Below are 17909 nucleotides of genomic sequence, written 5' to 3'. Positions count from 1 at the left end.
TGCAGCATAGTATTCAAATGACATAAGTAGGACAAAGCTTGGGCATTCGAAAGCGGTAATGATCAAATCATCTAATATGGCTTTGGTCTGCAGTGGGAATTTTGAGAGGGAGCGGTTCAAATCATTGGACAAGTAGTTCAGCCTTATTAGATGTCATGCAGCCAACAGTGGTTGGATAGCAGGGAAACTGATTGCCTATTAGTCACCACACTATTATATATTTTCCAGAGCTCAATACATTTTCTGGTTATCTCAGTATGCCTACCCTTAGCTGCAGCTATTATATTCTTGCATTTCTTAATGCTGTAATGTTTTTGTCTATTTGCATTACTTATGACAGTTGAACCAGTGGAATGGTTGCTGCCTATGTGCAATAGCAACTGCACATGTCGAAGTGAACCATTGTGAAGAGTGAGGCTTGCTGTAAAATTTTCATGTAGATATGTGTTTTGACACCTAATTCGAACCATTCATTTATCTCATTTGTCACTGTTCAGCAAAGGAGAAAAAAAATGGCGTGTCTTTGATGTGATCACTGATAGATTCCCAATCAGTCCTTTGAAAACGGCTCCTCAGCTTAGGGTAGAAACATTAACACAAAGTGATCAGCTTTAACTATGATGAATGAAAATAAAAACGTGTGAATGGTTTTGTAACAGTTGTGATGTGTAAAGAGTTTCATGTTGACCAAGGTTGTTACTCTTTCAAAGTATCAAATAAGATTAAAAATAATTTTTTAAACTCAGCAATTTACTTCCAATAAAGTTTATTAAACTAATTTTTGTAAAAGCCTTTATTCACTTCATGAAAACTGAATTTGTTAATTATTTTATAAAACATTGCAACAGTTTTGTGTCTTCATAAAATTGAGTATGTTTATATATTTGTGTGTACAGAATTTACTCATAAACTAATTAACTGATTATTATGAAGTTTAGAACAAGGCTGCTAGGTGTAAATGCCTAAAATTTGGGCTATATTTAGTTTGATTTAGTTTTATAGAAGGGAAATAAAAAGAGGTGGAGGTCATTCATGAAAATTGAGATCCTCCTGAATTTTGTGTAATTTTAATCATAAGTATTGGATAACAAGTTTGAGTTTTTACTATCAGATGATGACTATCACCACCCAGACATAACCAGTGCAACCAACATCTAATCTTTCATGGGATTACAATTAGTCCAGTAACCAAAAATCGAATGTGATTGATATGCAACCCTACTACTTTTAGCAATTGGTTGACATTACTGTTGCTGAGATGTGAGTAGCCAATGGTCCAAAAAATCGGAATTCAAGATGAATTACACAACCTGATTGATGCCATGACCCCACCCCTCAAACTACCAATTTCCCAACCTAGATGGCTATGCTCCCCACCACCTCTACATGTATGAAATTTTATGTCAGATTATTCTATTTCTAAGACATTCTAGATTTCTGAACAGTTAAACAAAAACGTGTATGCTATGGTTATGCAAAAAAGAAACAGTCCTTCTTTAACTATTACTAACCCTAAGTTAGAGTGACATGACCCTTTAATCAAACAAAAACCGAGTCAAACCACACTTCATCTCCTAAAGTTAAAGTAAAATCCCCCTCACCAAAAAAATACAGAATTAATCTCCCATAGCAAGAAAAAAAAAAAAAAAATGTTAACTGCTCTAAAATATTAGAATGACCCAGAAATGAGAGACCATTTTACATTAAATTAATATGTGAAACTGATACCCCAGTAATTTGAGTGCGTTCACTCATAATTAATTAAAGGAAGTAGAATCAGTTTGTTGTTTTTTCTCTGGAGAGATGTGATTTAGCATAAGGTATTAATCTACAATACCTCTTTTTTTATTTTTCTTACTGAAAGAACTGATAGATATGGTTTAAAAATGACAGGAAGACATTTCATAAAAAAACTTAGACACCTCAAAAGCATGTGGACCCGATTTCATCGTGGCAGTACTGTCAAAAAAGTGCTCTGCTGAGGTTGCTTTGGTTCTCTCCAAACTTTACAACAAATGCCATAACGAATCTTGCTTTCCTGACTGCTGGAAAACCGCTTTTGTGGTACCAGTTTTCAAGAATACTCGCGAAAGAACTGACCCATTAAATTATCGCTCCATTAGCCTCGTCCCGCTTTTATTTGAGACCATAATTAATCAAACTCTAGTCCATCACCTTACAGCTGCTAAACTTCTGACCGACAATCAATATGGATTTAGGCAAACCCATTCTACAGCAGACATCCTAACTGTAATCTCTGAACGTATATCCCATTCACTGGACAAAGCAGGGGAGGGTAGAACGGTAGCTCTCAATATATCTAAGGCTTTTGACAGGGTATGGCATGAAGGTCTTCTAGGAAAATCAGATCATATGGTATAACTGGAAGAATACATAGTGTAATTAAATCCTTCTTAAGCAGGATAAAATCCAGGTTGTCTATCCTTGGACCTTTATTATTCCTAATATTCATAAATGACGTCCCTGATAAAATTGCTTCTGAGATGAGTATATTTGCTGATGACACCACTCTCTATAGCAGGCACGAGGAGAAAACAAATGAGCGCATATCTAAAGAAAATGGCAGAAGCACTAGATGAAGACCTCCAATCTGTAGTGGAATGGGGACAAAAATGGATGGTCACATTCAATGCTGCCAAGCCTAAGCTTGTTTCCTTCAATAATTACAAGAAACCTTCTTTACCACCAATAGCAATGGCTAAAAACACATTACTTCAAACTCCTCGGCCTAATGTTCGTAGGAAACATGAACTGGAATAGATATATAGAGAGCATTGCCAAGACTGCTCCGAAAAAGGTGGGCTCTCTCTACCGTGCTAAACAGCTACTTACACCTGAAAGTATCCTGTACCTCTATAAGGCCATCATTCGTCCATGTATAGAGTACTGTTGTCACATTTGGGCTGGTGGATCTGCTACTCGCCTCCAACTCCTGAACAGGGTTCAAAAGAGAGTCGCCAACCTGATAGATCCTGAACTGTCATCTAGGCTTCAGCCTCTGTCCCATTGACGAAATGTTGCATCTCTCTGCGTGTTCTACAAGTACTTTAATGATGAATGCTCTGACGAATTACAAGCACTGGTACTCCCTCAATGTAAATACCTCTGTCACACCCGACAAGCAGCTAAATCCCACCCCTACACAGAGATCCCTAGGTGTAAGAAAGCATTCTACTCCAATAGTTTTTTCCCCAAAACTGCTAGACTTTGGAACTCCCTTTTGGGATTCTGCTTTCCCAACTGTACTGACATGCAGAAGTTCCAGTGTAATGTGAACAGACATCTTGCTACTCATCTCCCTTCATAATACCCCTGCAACTTATGTCCCTGATAGTAGCCCCCTACTTCAAAATGGCACTGTGCTTTGTTTGGGGTGAAAATTGAATTTAAAAAAAAGAAAAGAAAGTATGACAAAATTAACATTTTCACAGAAAAGAAGGGATGCAAAGGCAAAGTGTAAAAATGAGGAGAAATATATATATATATATATATATATATATATAAAAGAAAATCAGGAAAAGAGACCGAAAGATTAAGAGAAAGGAAGCCAAATCACAAAACAATAAATATAAGACTCTAGTGATTTGGCCTTTTTTGGAAAAAAAAAAAAAAGTGTTTATAAACTTTTCTGATTCTCATATATATAAGTGAATGTGTGTGTCTGTGTACATTTCCCTACACAATAACTCTGTCAATTTTAAGTCTACAGACTCAAAATTTAATATACAGGGTATTGAGATTTGGGAAAATCTTTGTAATCCGTTCACGGCCAGAAATTTGGCTGTTAAGGGGTCAAAGTTCAACGATTTGACCTTTGAGAACTATACCAAACTCCTCCGACAATTTTAGACCTAAACACTTGAAATTTTAGATATAGGCTCCTTGGACATGGATCTAACTTAATAACTTGATTTGAGCCCAAAACAATAATTTTTAAGGGGTCATAATAGGGGTCAAAGTTTTAAAAAATTGACCGCTTTTTTTTTTTTTTATTACTCAACATACACGTCCAACGCCGGGCTAAAATGCTAGTAAAAAAAAAAATTAAAAAAGCACAAAAAACAACTTCTTCCCTTAAACAATTCTAATAAGTTTACAAGTTTAAACAATTCTAATTAGTTTCAAGTTTAAACAATTCTAATTAGTTTCAAGTTTAAACAATTCTAATTAGTTTCAAGTTTAAACAATTCTAATTAGTTTCAAGTTTAAACAATTCTAATTAGTTTCAAGTTTAAACAATTCTAATTAGTTTCAAGTTTAAACAATTCTAATTAGTTTCAAGTTTAAACAATTCTAATTAGTTTCAAGTTTAAACAATTCTAATTAGTTTCAAGTTTAAACAATTCTAATTAGTTTCAAGTTTAAACAATTCTAATTAGTTTCAAGTTTAAACAATTCTAATTAGTTTCAAGTTTAAACAATTCTAATTAGTTTCAAGTTTAAACAATTCTAATTAGTTTCAAGTTTAAACAATTCTAATTAGTTTCAAGTTTAAGCAATTCTAATTAGTTTCAAGTTTAAACAATTCTAATTAGTTTCAAGTTCAAACAATTCTAATTAGTTTCAAGTTTAAACAATTCTAATTAGTTTCAAGTTTAAACAATTCTAATTAGTTTCAAGTTTAAACAATTCTAATTAGTTTCAAGTTTAAACAATTCTAATTAGCTTCAAGTTTAAACAATTCTAATTAGCTTCAAGTTCAAACAATTCTAATTAGTTTCAAGTTCAAACAATTCTAATTAGTTTCAAGTTCAAACAATTCTAATTAGTTTCAAGTTTAAACAATTCTAATTAGTTTCAAGTTCAAACAATTCTAATTAGTTTCAAGTTTAAACAATTCTAATTAGTTTCAAGTTTAAACAATTCTAATTAGTTTCAAGTTTAAACAATTCTAATTAGTTTCAAGTTTAAACAATTCTAATTAGCTTCAAGTTTAAACAATTCTAATTAGCTTCAAGTTTAAACAATTCTAATTAGTTTCAAGTTTAAACAATTCTAATTAGTTTCAAGTTTAAACAATTCTAATTAGCTTCAAGTTTAAACAATTCTAATTAGCTTCAAGTTTAAACAATTCTAATTAGCTTCAAGTTCAAACAATTCTAATTAGTTTCAAGTTCAAACAATTCTAATTAGTTTCAAGTTTAAACAATTCTAATTAGTTTCAAGTTTAAACAATTCTAATTAGTTTCAAGTTTAAACAATTCTAATTAGTTTCAAGTTTAAACAATTCTAATTAGTTTCAAGTTTAAACAATTCTAATTAGTTTCAAGTTCAAACAATTCTAATTAGTTTCAAGTTTAAACAATTCTAATTAGTTTCAAGTTCAAACAATTCTAATTAGTTTCAAGTTTAAAAAATTCTAATTAGTTTCAAGTTTAAACAATTGTAATTAGTTTCAAGTTCAAACAATTCTAATTAGCTTCAAGTTTAAACAATTCTAATTAGTTTCAAGTTCAAACAATTCTAATTAGTTTCAAGTTTAAACAATTCTAATTAGTTTCAAGTTTAAACAATTCTAATTAGCTTTAAGTTCAAACAATTCTAATTAGTTTCAAGTTCAAACAATTCTAATTAGTTTCAAGTTTAAACAATTCTAATTAGTTTCAAGTTCAAACAATTCTAATTAGTTTCAAGTTTAAACAATTCTAATTAGTTTCAAGTTCAAACAATTCTAATTAGTTTCAAGTTCAAACAATTCTAATTAGTTACAAGTTTAAACAATTCTAATTAGTTTCAAGTTTGAACAATTCTAATTAGTTTCAACTAAGAAAGTCGAAATTAAGGGGAAGACACTGCATATACATGTGGGGAAGGCATTCATTGATAAGACAAAAATCATCGAACTCCTCTATTCTCCTAAATAAATCATTTGAAATCTTAGCCTTCACAACACAAGATTTTCAATTTTCAGAGAGAACTATTACAAGAGGGAAAAGGAAGGCGCAGGCAAGATAAAACAGAGAGAAAAACAGGAAAAGAAAGAGAGATAAAGAAAGAGAGATAAAGAAAGAGAAATTAAATCTAGACAAATAACGATAAAAATAATAAGGAAGTAAGGTTTTTTGGCAGAAACCAGATTTTTCTTATTTAAATATAAAAAAAATGTGAATTTTACCTTTGCCCCAAACACTCAGAACTCGCATCCATAAGAAGCTCTAGCGATTTAAGCGAACTCTCATTCCTGCTGTTGAGGATTTTTTTTTTTTTTTTTACTATAATAGTGCACAAATATCAGAAAATAATAACAAAACACAGAATTTGGCATCACAGATATGTAATTGTCAGTGTCGAATTATTTACAAAGAGCAATGCTTTCGAATATAACAGTTCATGGAATTTCAATAGTTTCTTTGGCTTGCTTCCCTAAAAGTTTGAACAGTTCCAATTTTTTTTATTTGAAATTAAAAAAAGAGTCTTTTTTAATTAAAGAATTGAGCACTTTTTTAGAATTACATTTTAAAAAAATACAGAAAAATCTATTTCCTCTCTTATCATGAAATAAAGAGGTCATATTCCAAAAATCACATAAATTGATTAAGTATTTTTATATAGAAAATCAATTTTTTATAATGTTTAGCGATTTGTATTCATTGAAAGGTTTTGTATCTTAAAAGTTTGAATTGAGTTGTGTTCCCCTTATAAAATATTTATGAAAACTGTTAAAAAATGGCTGTTAAAAAATGACTTGCTTCGTAATAAAATTTTATATTCTTAGTTAAAAAAAAAAATCTACTTTGGAATATGACAGTTTTGTTTCATAAAGATTTGTCAGTATTTTCTGTAATTCTAAATAACTACCAAGAATTATATTAATATACATAAACTTTTTTTCTCTCATTTTTTTTTTTTGATGACTTTTAATTGGCACACAGATAATAACCATCAAGCAACATGCATAGCAAAAAGCCACAAAATCAAGACAAAAAAAAAATTAAGAAAAAACTTAAAACAAAGAAAATTTCATATAATTCTTTTAATATTCAAAACAAAAAACACAATAGAAATGTATCCTCTTTCAATTCCCTTTGCACACACACATACACAAAATTAGTTCCTCAACTCTGTCACATGACAGCAGAAAGAGGACCTAATTCATTGTCAATGGTGAGAATGATTATTATTATGACTGTATTATGATGATTGTAATTTTTTTTAATTTTCCATGATGATGATGATGATAATGATGATGATAATGAAGAGTAGCAGGTGGAAGTTTTTTGTTTTTTTCTTTCTTCCTATCCAGCCTATTCACTTTATATTGCAACTGTAATCATAAAATTTAAATGTAATCCACGAGGGGAGATAACTTTGAGCAGTGGCAGAGAGGGTACAATGACTTCCCCTTGCATTGTAATTGACAAAAAAATCAGCAGTTGGAGAATGCACGCACGCATACATACATACATTACTTCTCATAAATTATATACATTTTAATGGCATTTTAAAAAGACTTTAACATATTTTTATTATTATCCGATGCACAAGCAATGCCTTAGAACTTCATAACTTCATTTTAAAAAGTATCTATTTTCCTAATAATCTTCAATATATAGCAATCTGTTTTTGGTGCATCCGCTACACAGCATATCAACTCTTTTAGGGTTATTTCATGACAAAACGATTCATAGCATATTATTAATTGAACACAAGTACTATTTTTACCCATATCTGGAGGGGGGAACCTTGCGTTCATACTTTTTCCAATGTAAATATTCACGATGGATCCAATTGAATTTGAACTCAGGATTGCCAATCCTATAATGTGTGAAGGTATTCATTAATTTATTAATCATACAAGTTTAAACATTCACAAAGTTTTGAATCTGCTTTAAGACATATGGGTTATATTTAGTGTTAGCTGAGCCCATAACTTTAAAAAATTAATTAAATATAGAACTCAATACTGAACAAAATATTGATATGTATCTGAAAATTATTAGACAAAAAAAAGTTATCTCTAGTGATGGCTTTATTTATTTACTTCCTCTAAGAAGGTTAGACACAAGGTCAAGTGTTGTTTTGAAAAGCTAACATACTAGGATTAGTGCACTCTAGCCTGAAAAATTGCCTGAGCAATCCCGTTGGCATTTTCAGGTAAGTGATTAGCAATAAATTAACGTCTCAAAGAGAAGGTAAAACCTGTGAAAGTGGACCGTCTGAAACTGAATAGTATCATACCCGAGTTCGACAAAACACAAACAGAATAAACTACAATGTTGGACTGATTGTCAAAGACGTATCCCTGTCATGAACACTTACTGAGCTGTGTTAGATAAGTATAATTTAATTGTTTATCCCTTTTGAAGATCCTGTGAGCTCTTTGAGGTGTATATCCATAAAGTTAAGGAAATAGTTTTAATTATAATTTAAAGGCTAATTAGAGTATTCATTCTATAAATATAAATCCATTACGTGGCACGTTTCTAAAAAAGAAACAATGTTTTGCATTAAATCTCTTTTTAAATGGATGAAGTTAAGGAAAGAAATTATTGTTTTGCCCCTACAAATGAGAAAATTTTTTGAAACAGTTTTGCTCTATAAAACGTAGAAAATAAGGATTTGAATTGACTCACAATTTTGTTCATTACAACTCTACGTTTTAAAAGGCTGAAGCAATGCTATGGTATGAGCACTGGCAAACAAAGAAAAAATGATGAACGTGACAAAAATATATAAAAACGATTAAAGTCAAAATCTGTACTTGATAACAGCTTCCAGTTTCAAAATCGGAAATTGACAAATAGGTCTATCAAAAACCATTATATTATAGATCGAATGTTTTGTTTTTAGCAATTAATAATTTGCTTTCACTATTTTTTTTAGCTTTATAACAAAACACTCAAATCAAACTTTTTTTTTTTATAATGGGATTTTTTTTTTTTTACGAGAAATAATCAAATCAAACTTTTTGCTAGAGAGATAAATTCTACTTTTTTAGGAAATTACATATGGTTTTACAACCTTGTCACTCAAATTTTTGGGTTAATGGGGGAAAAAAAAAAATTGGTTAACTCTTTTAGTAAAATGGTTACAAACTACTGATGAGATTAAGAATTCTGCTAAAATTATGAGGGATTGATTGATAAAAACCGCTTCCTAATTTCTAATTTGAAAACTGGAGACCATTACCAGACTTTTTAATCAAAAAGACAATATATAATAATTTTTATTTCTTACTATTTGATCAATAGCATGTTACACAGTGTCAAAATTTTGAGAACAATCTTCAGAGTATCTCCAGTCAGCACATGATTTCAACACTGCTCTGAAATGAAGACACTTTGAAAAGGTTATATCCTCAAAATATTAGTAAAACTTTAACACCGTAGAACACATTATTGATCAATTAGTAAGAAATAAAAGGAAAATTGGTTAAATTTTTGTCTTTAGGTGTATTTTTATCGCCCCGTTTGTCACCCAATCTTTCAATTCACCTGGTCCTTATATCTTTGCATTACCACAGACTTTTAAAACCTATCTGTACACTATGCACAATGCTTCAAGCAAACTACAAAATAACTCTAAATAGCTAGAAAAAAAATGTTTTCTAGACCCCCACTTCATACATGGTAAGCAACAAAACAGTTTCTTCCTTTCCCAAGATGAAGGTAAATTTTGAATTTACTACAATAAATTTTGGAAAAGTCAATGCAATGTGGCAGCATTGATGCTTATTTTTCAGCCCTAGATATCAGTTGCTTAAATTTCCTACTAGCATGTAAAGAAGTGACTAAATAGCATGATAGGTAATTTTTGATTTGAAAATGAGGCTAACATGTGAGTGGATGCTTTTATTTCTTTTTAATGGTTTTAGTGATTCGAGGCATTGCCAAGTCATTGGAAATCAAAAAAAATTCATTTTAAAATAGATAAAAAAACACAAAATAACTTGGATGCATGAAAGGGCTTGTTTGTAATTGATAATAATGGAAAAACTGTTTTTTTTAAAACAATGAATGGTTTCTGAAAGGAAGTGTCGATTTGATTATAGAAATGTGCTAAGGGCCAGTGGCACAAATTAAGTCTTAATAATATGAGGACAAATCTTTAATATTTATTCAACACAACCAAAACTTATAAAAAAATGTTTATGCATGGGAAGTGGGTTAAATTTTTCATATTTTTAAATTAATATTATTCAATGTACACTTTAATTTTTTTCTTTTTAATTTGAAATAAGATATTCCAATCATTCATTTGATGTTGGAAAATATCCAATATGTCTCTACATTTTTCAAACATTTGCCAAATCAAAAAAAAATTAAATTCCAACAATTAGAAAAAAATAATCGGCAGAGACGAGGGTGACCCCAAATCTCCCCTTTTCGAAAGTAGAAGAGGATATCACTCCTTTCTAATGTAATTAATCAACAACTGGGTTACATGTTTGCACATGACCAAATGATTAGAACATCACTGAGGACCACGTTCAATCCCATGCCATACTAAGAAAAATTTGCTCACTCCAACAAACATAAAAACTACAAAAACTTATTTGAAATTCATCTTTCTTTCTCCTTTTCTTCAATTATTTTGTGTATTTTTAAGTCATGATGCTTCAAAGGTGAATTTAATCAGGAGTAATAATCATTTATCCTCCTCCCTCAAAAAAATGTTTTCGTTTGGCAAAGATATGCAATGCACTTTAATTGATAAAGAAACCTGTTGAAAGGGGAATATTCAACTTTAATGATTTATTTTGTTTTTCACCAGATTATTACAATAAAATCAATTTAACTTGATTAAACAATTTATTCCAAAAATATATTACCCCATTATGAAAAAATCTAATTATGTAATAGATATTATATTTCTGCAATATTTTTTGTGAATAAATTACATTGTAACTAATAAATATCCTAACGTCCTGTTGACTCATGTTCCGTGTTCACATCCTATCAGAATTATTGCACTACTTTAATTTGGGGATACTGACAACCTTTATATGGTCTCTGTTGTGAGTATCTGATTCTAAAAAGGAATCTCAGAAACTAATGCCAACACAAGAATTAAGCCAGTAAAAATATCATAACTTGCCGATTTCATATGTGTTGTCGTGACTATCACCGCACGAGTATTGCACATAATTTGTTTTCTCACATTATAGTTCCGACCTGTAAGGAAGTCTTCCGCTTCAACAAAATATCACCTGCTAATCAGGCCACATTTTTCAATCTTTTGTTTTTATAAAATTAAACAATGAAATAGAAGATATAGCATAAATATATTAACAATGTTAATAGAGGAATGGGGCGGGGTCCTTTTTGTTCTGACTTTGCTAAGTTCCCATCCACGCTGATCTGCATCATTCAAACAGTTATTAATCTACTCAAATATTTTGTTCTAAATTCATTTTAAATGCTAATTTTCCTAAAACGAACAAAAACAAATTTTTACAATGGCAAATTTCTGAAAATACTATGTTAAACATGTTTTTGTTAAACTGATTTTATCTTTTTAAAAAAAAATGTCCAAATATTTTTACATTGAATTTATTGGTGGGTCTTATAAAAACACACATTTTCAAATTTTGAAAAAGCAATGAACAAAAATTGTAATAGAATACAGAAAAGAAAAAACTTAAAAATAAAAATAAATAAATTTAAATAATAAAAAGATGTTTTCCATTTTTTTTTTTTTAATTAAGAAACAAATATTATTATTATTAATTTAAAACAGCTATTAAAGTGGTGTTAATACAGTTATCCGAGTTATCTGAGTGTGTCAATTTCCATCTTTACCTACATTCCACTGCCCTATAACTGGTATACAGACAAATATTCGTGAAATTTGAAAAAGACAAATGCTAAATGTAAACATTTTAAAATGTTAGCAATTTACAAAGACTTGATTGTTTTTACTAAAATTTGAAATATAACTTTTCTATACTAAAAATAAGCCTGTATATCATAAAATTAAAATTATATTTACTGTAGTTAGTAAGGAGCGTTATCTCAAAGAATTTTACTCTGTAATTAAAGATATTGTCATATTTATTTTATAACAAACAAATATTTGCCAGGAATGACTGATAAAACAGTATGTTTCTTGTTATTAAAATATCTATTACAGTTAAAGATGGGGGAGTGCAGAATAACTACTGTATTGATAATATTACTGAACCAACAGATTAACTGATATATTTGATATGAAACATTTTTAACTAGTCATTAAAAAATAAAAATCATCAAGAGGAATAACTCATGTTTTACTTGAATAATATAAGATTTGTCTCCCTTGTAACAGAAATGTTATTTCTTATTTATAAATTTTTTAAAATGTGCAAAATTTAAAAGCACTTCATTGCATGCCAAGCAACACTGGGTAAGTTTTTAATGGATGTAATAGTAGTGCAGCCTAAAATAGTATATGAACTTTAGTCTTGTTCTTTTTTTTTTCATAATTATAATTTCTAGCATGTAAAAAGCAGATATATAAACAAAATTAACAAATTCTGTTCATTTTAAAACATCAAACCTGAAAATAAGTAGGAGAGTCATCTAACTATTGTGTTCGAAAGTCTAGTTAAAAGTAAGTATTGGTGTATTAAACATTAAAAGTAAGTATTGATGTATATGTAAATAAAAGTAACATTTTATTATTTTTTGACATCTAGCATATAAAATTATTTTGTTGTTCAAAGTCAAATAGTTTTTTAAGCTTATAAATAAAACTTTGCTTCTGACAAGTCAATTTTCATTTGCTATTGCTGTACTATGTTATTGGTGATATAATAATATACTGTATAACAATTACATAGTCTACTTAAAACAATCTCCTGAAGTATTTTTAACTTATTACCAAAAAAAATAAAAATCAACACAATAACTTGAAATACTAATGAGATTTGTCTCTATCATTACATAAATGTTATTTCTTTTTCTGTATAAGTTTTAAAAAATGTGGAAAAAACTAAAAGGACTTTAATGCATCATAGGTAGCAGTGGGTAAGTTTCCCATAGCAGTGACATATAAAATAACATAGGAAATTGTAATAAATGTTCATAAATGTAATAATGTTCTTTCATAATGGACTTCAAACAACTGCAACAATGATCTTTTTTCATGTGAAACAGAAAATAAAATTGTTTTAAAGATAAAAAAAAAAACACTAATTGAATTTATAAAATGATAAATAATAAAAATTCTTATTTTGGCCCCCTCTGTATTAGAAAAAAAACAAAAACAGAAAAATTGCATGATGTACATAGTTATAACAAAACAGAAAATACCATATTCCAAAAATCATGTAAATTAAGCAAGTAGCTTGATTTTTAAATAAGAAAATCAAATTTTATAACCAAGGAGCAACTGCCTCACACACTATTTTGAAAAATATATCAGAAACAAAGAGAAATAATTCAAACTTGTGATATTTTTGTAGTAATGCCTACAAATTCCCATTGATCACTTAATAATTTTATTCATAAAAATAAAACTACTTAATCAATTTACGTGATTTTTCACATATATTTTCGTTTTGTCACGGGGACGTACATCATACAGATTTTTCTTTATTTTCGTTTTTTAATACAGGGTGAATTCTGGAGAAGCACTAAAAGATTACTTTTCATATTTCAGAAATATAATAGGCCATTCCTGCTCATGACTAACTTCCTGGTAGCAAATTATTTGATTATTTTGGGAATAAATTGAGTTGCTTTTTATTTGGAAAGGGAGAATAATGGAAGCCGATTAAGAGAAGGGATTTTAGAAAGCAACTTCAAAGAGGTTTATAAACAAATAAAGGAACGATTGATTTTTAAAAAAAAAACATTTTTTTTTTTAAGATAAAAAAAAAAAAAAAAAAAAAAAAAAACGAAGTGGAAGTGTGTATATTTATCACAAAAATTATCACAGATGACAAATTAAAAACGTTTCTATGTCTGACACAATCACTAATTTCAAATGGCCCCAGCAGAAAATATCCAGCAACATCCACTCATACACACTGAAAAATACGATGGGAAGCAGGGAGAGAAAATAAAATAAAATAAAAATATGAGTGTAAGTAAATGGAAATTTTTTTAAAGCAACATTTTTTCTCTAAATCTTTATTTTTGTAAAAAAAAAAAAAAATTAAATTAGAAAATAATTGTTTTATAGTAAACAGAAAAAAAAAATCTGAATTAAACGAAAATTAATTCTGTAAATAGAAAATAAAATGTTTGTAAATTTTCTTTTTCAAAATTTCAAAAAATGTTTTAATTAAAAAAATATTTAAATAAGAAAAGAAATTTTAAATAAAAAAAATTGTAACAAAAAATTGAAAATTATTAATAAATTTTTCTGTTTCTTTATGACAAAAATCATTTTTAAATGAAAAAAGACACAGAAAAATGTTTTGTTCTTTTTTTACAAATTCTTTTTCTCTTCTTTAACAAAAGCTATGTTTGTATTTTTTTTTTTAACTTTTCTTTTTTATTTTCAATTCTTATAATTTGTTGAGATTTACAAATAATAAAAAAATCAATGTGTGGGGGTAGACAATTGTAAGCCATATGATATCTTTGTTTTGATATCTTTATTTACATGCAATATTGGTGGGACTCATAAACAAGCAACCACAACAAAAGGGTTTTGCCTTTCTACAAAGCACAGGATATCAAAGTGAAGTCTGTATTGAAGGTAGAGACCAGGAAGAGACCCACCCACACTCATTTACAGTCGAGATTCATGTACACACGAATACTTAAACAGATAATGGCTTTACAAACGTTCTTTCTTAATACTAAAAATTTGTATAAAAAAAGAAAAGAAAATGAAATCCCTTAAAACAGAGACTTTTAAAAATAAAATGTATTTTGTATTTCTTATGTTGAACCAAGACTTTTTTTTTATTCTTTTTTGTTTGTAAGAGATTACTCTTTAGTTGAAAAAAAAAAAAAAAAGTTTTTTTTAAATAGCCAACAAAAATTAATTTTAGTAAATTGTCTCCCTTAGGAGATCTCCTTTCCACTAACATTCAGACGAGTAAGAATTTAAATGGACTAAGCAGCAACATTCAATCAAATCCTTATAACGTTCTTAAAAGATTAAAAGAATCATGGATGTGAATGACCAATGGCAAAAGCAAAAAAACAAGATGAATTTCCCAAAGATTAAGCTTGAATGATATGCTAGTCATAAATAGTAAACACACACATTAAAAGCATCTAATATCTAATTGTGATAAACAAGGAAGTTAAGATTTTAAAAAAAAAGACACTGAATGCTCGTGTGTGCATGTATAGAGGGGACAGGAAGTCATTCTTTGAAGAAATAAGTCTCCCTTACTCCTATCATTAATCATTTGAAGTCTTTGTCTTCACAACAATATTAACATTTTCAGAATTGTCATAAGAGGGAAAATGAAGGCCAGATAGAGAAAGAAGAAAACAGAAAAAATAGTAAAAGAGAAAGAAATATAAAATGAAAGAGAGAAAGCAAGAGAAAAAGAAATATAATCCAGGCAATTAGCGATAGAAAATGAGGTGTTGATGTTCAAGTGATTTAGCTAAAATGAGCGTTTTCTTATCAAAAAGAAAAACAGATTTCGACCCAAAATCAGAGAATTCACATTTATGTTAAGTTCTAGTCATTTAAAAAAAAAAAAAAAGAAAAATTCTGATAAAAAGAGAATAAAGAATAAATAAATTGCCTCCAAAACTTTTAAATATACAGAATATATTTTAAAGGAGTTGTCTGTGTCGTGGTCAGCGCAGACTTGAATATTGATATTAACAAAATTTGAAATTAAAACAAATCCACTGGGGAATAAAATTTACTTGTATGATCATTCAGTTTTTGAATTTAAATTTTGGGAGGCGATTTACATTTACTGTCAATAACCTTTGTTATGTAGCCGGAATCTTTTATAAACATTGATTTAATTGAATGCATGATCTTGTTGTCATGTGAAACTCCGCTTAAATTCTGACATTATTCGTCTGATTAATGATAGTCAAAAGAAGATTTTTAATCAAATAAACTTTTATTGGCTATTTAAAAAAAAAAAAAAAAAAAGAAGATTTTGGAAAATCTGATTCCCAAACTGAACCATATTCGTATAACAAAATTTTAATGTCTTAAGGAAATACAACATAAAGATTTTTTTTTAAATTAAAAAATACAAATCAAAAATGAAAAAAAAAAAATGGAAATAAGGTTTTTGGCCTTAAAAGTTATTTTATATAAATGCTATATCACAGAACTGTGGAACTTTCTTTATCATTGTTTTCTTTTTTCTTTTTTTAGAATTTACAGACAAGAGTATATATATATATATATATATATATATATATTCGTCATCATGTAATAAGTGCTTGTACACAGATTATGTACACTAAAAACAAACACACACTCTGTTAGATTACATAGATACTCATTCTATATACAAATGTTATGTACAAAAAGTATTAAGACTTTTGTGAATCAAGAAAGGAAAAAAACAAACTTTTTTCCTTCCTTTTTCGTGTGTTATTATTAGGGAAAATCATTTTTTTTTTGTTTCCCCCAACATAATAGAGGAATGTCCAAGTTGTTCAAGAATGCTTACTAGTCTTGGATACCGGTGAATATGTCATGGTTGAATCTCTAGATTTTTGCCTTCATCAATCCATTTCAGCAGTGTTCTTGAACATGAGAATACTGTTAAAGATCTTCAGGGCAGGTCCAAGTTTACATTTGAGAATCTTGACTATATCAGTCTGACTCAGCATTAGAAACGCTTCTCCATCAATGTGCTATTAAACATAAGAGAAAATGAAAGCGTAAGAAACATGGAAACAAAATGTCACCATCATTGTAACTAAACAATTGCCCTGAATGATGTTTACTTAATCACATGATTAACACAAATGGTAAGTTGTAGCAAAACATATGAAAATAGAGTCAAGAAATAGCATAGAAAATTATAAAAGAACTAAGCTTTTTATGCGTTTTTAACCAGCATAAGTTATAGCCTGCTGACGTAGAAGAAATTTTTTGTCAAATTGATGGTTAAATATGGTTACATTTGTGCATTAAATACTAATCCCTATTAATCCCTAACTGTACATCGAACAAATACCATAATACTCATTTTGCTGCACTTTATCATAAGAAAGGCCCATACAAAATTTCAGCCAGCTTCCAACAAAAAAAGTGGAACGGACAAACATACTAAGAGAAATATAATATCGAATAGCAAAGAATTTTAATTAGAATAGCTTGTAAATTAATCAGCAATTAGAATAAAAAATTTGTCAGTATTTCAACAGTATTTCAAGTGCCGACCATTTGAAGTGAATTGGTAATGTGAAATCTGCCATTATTTTCCAAACTGTCTAATATGAACCAATGTTGGCATATGTTTGTAACCATGAGAAACCTAAATGCCGTACTCGGATTCCTGAAATTTTAAAAGATCCAATTCTGAATCCCTGAATTTTAAATCTCTTTCACAAGTAACAATCTAAAACAAAGTTATCTTATGAGATTTGAACAGTTGAACCTAAATAGCATTCATGCTGACTTATTAAACTTTCATTTTGACTAGAAAATTTTCTTTTGTTACTGTTGTATGATGTTATTGGCACTATAATAATATCCTCCATTAAAGTCCTTTTTTTAAATTATGTAGTCGCATCCAGACAACTGTTCGTACAGAAAGATTTTACAAATATGATTGGAAAATCAAAATCAAATATTTTCATTTGAAAAAAAAATTTTTCAAAAAAAAAAAAAAAAAAAAATCGGTGTTTGTTAAGATACAGTCAACAGATCGATTTTTTTAATATGTCGTCTTAAGCAAAAACAATATTACGTACTTAATAGTCATCCCAAGTAATTTTTACGGAACATTGGGTAAAATCGCGTTTTTTTTTTTAAATGTTATAAGGTAGACAAATTTTTAGATTGCTTCTTCA

The 17909-nt window shown here is 28.8% G+C and overlaps 1 protein-coding gene across 4 annotated transcripts in view; it reads right to left on the bottom strand.

The window, feature by feature from the left end:
- Positions 1 to 6975: 6975 nt before the first annotated feature.
- The window catches only part of LOC145245978 (lethal(3)malignant brain tumor-like protein 3), a 140016-nt gene continuing 129082 nt past the window's right edge, over positions 6976 to 17909 (bottom strand). For all 4 annotated transcript variants that reach the window (XM_080107766.1, XM_080107768.1, XM_080107769.1 and 1 more), the window contains one exon: positions 6976 to 16745. In XM_080107766.1, the coding sequence (XP_079963892.1) occupies positions 16614 to 16745 (132 nt within the window). In that variant the 3' untranslated portion in view covers positions 6976 to 16613. The remainder of the gene's footprint in view (positions 16746 to 17909) is intronic.

The sequence above is a fragment of the Euprymna scolopes genome, chromosome 23 (assembly GCF_053919585.1).
Source record: "Euprymna scolopes isolate OS-2025 chromosome 23, ASM5391958v1, whole genome shotgun sequence".
NCBI classification, from domain to species: Eukaryota; Metazoa; Mollusca; class Cephalopoda; order Sepiida; family Sepiolidae; genus Euprymna; species Euprymna scolopes.
The sequence above is the reverse complement of the archived record's forward strand: the minus strand, read 5'-3'. Positions and strand labels throughout refer to the sequence as shown.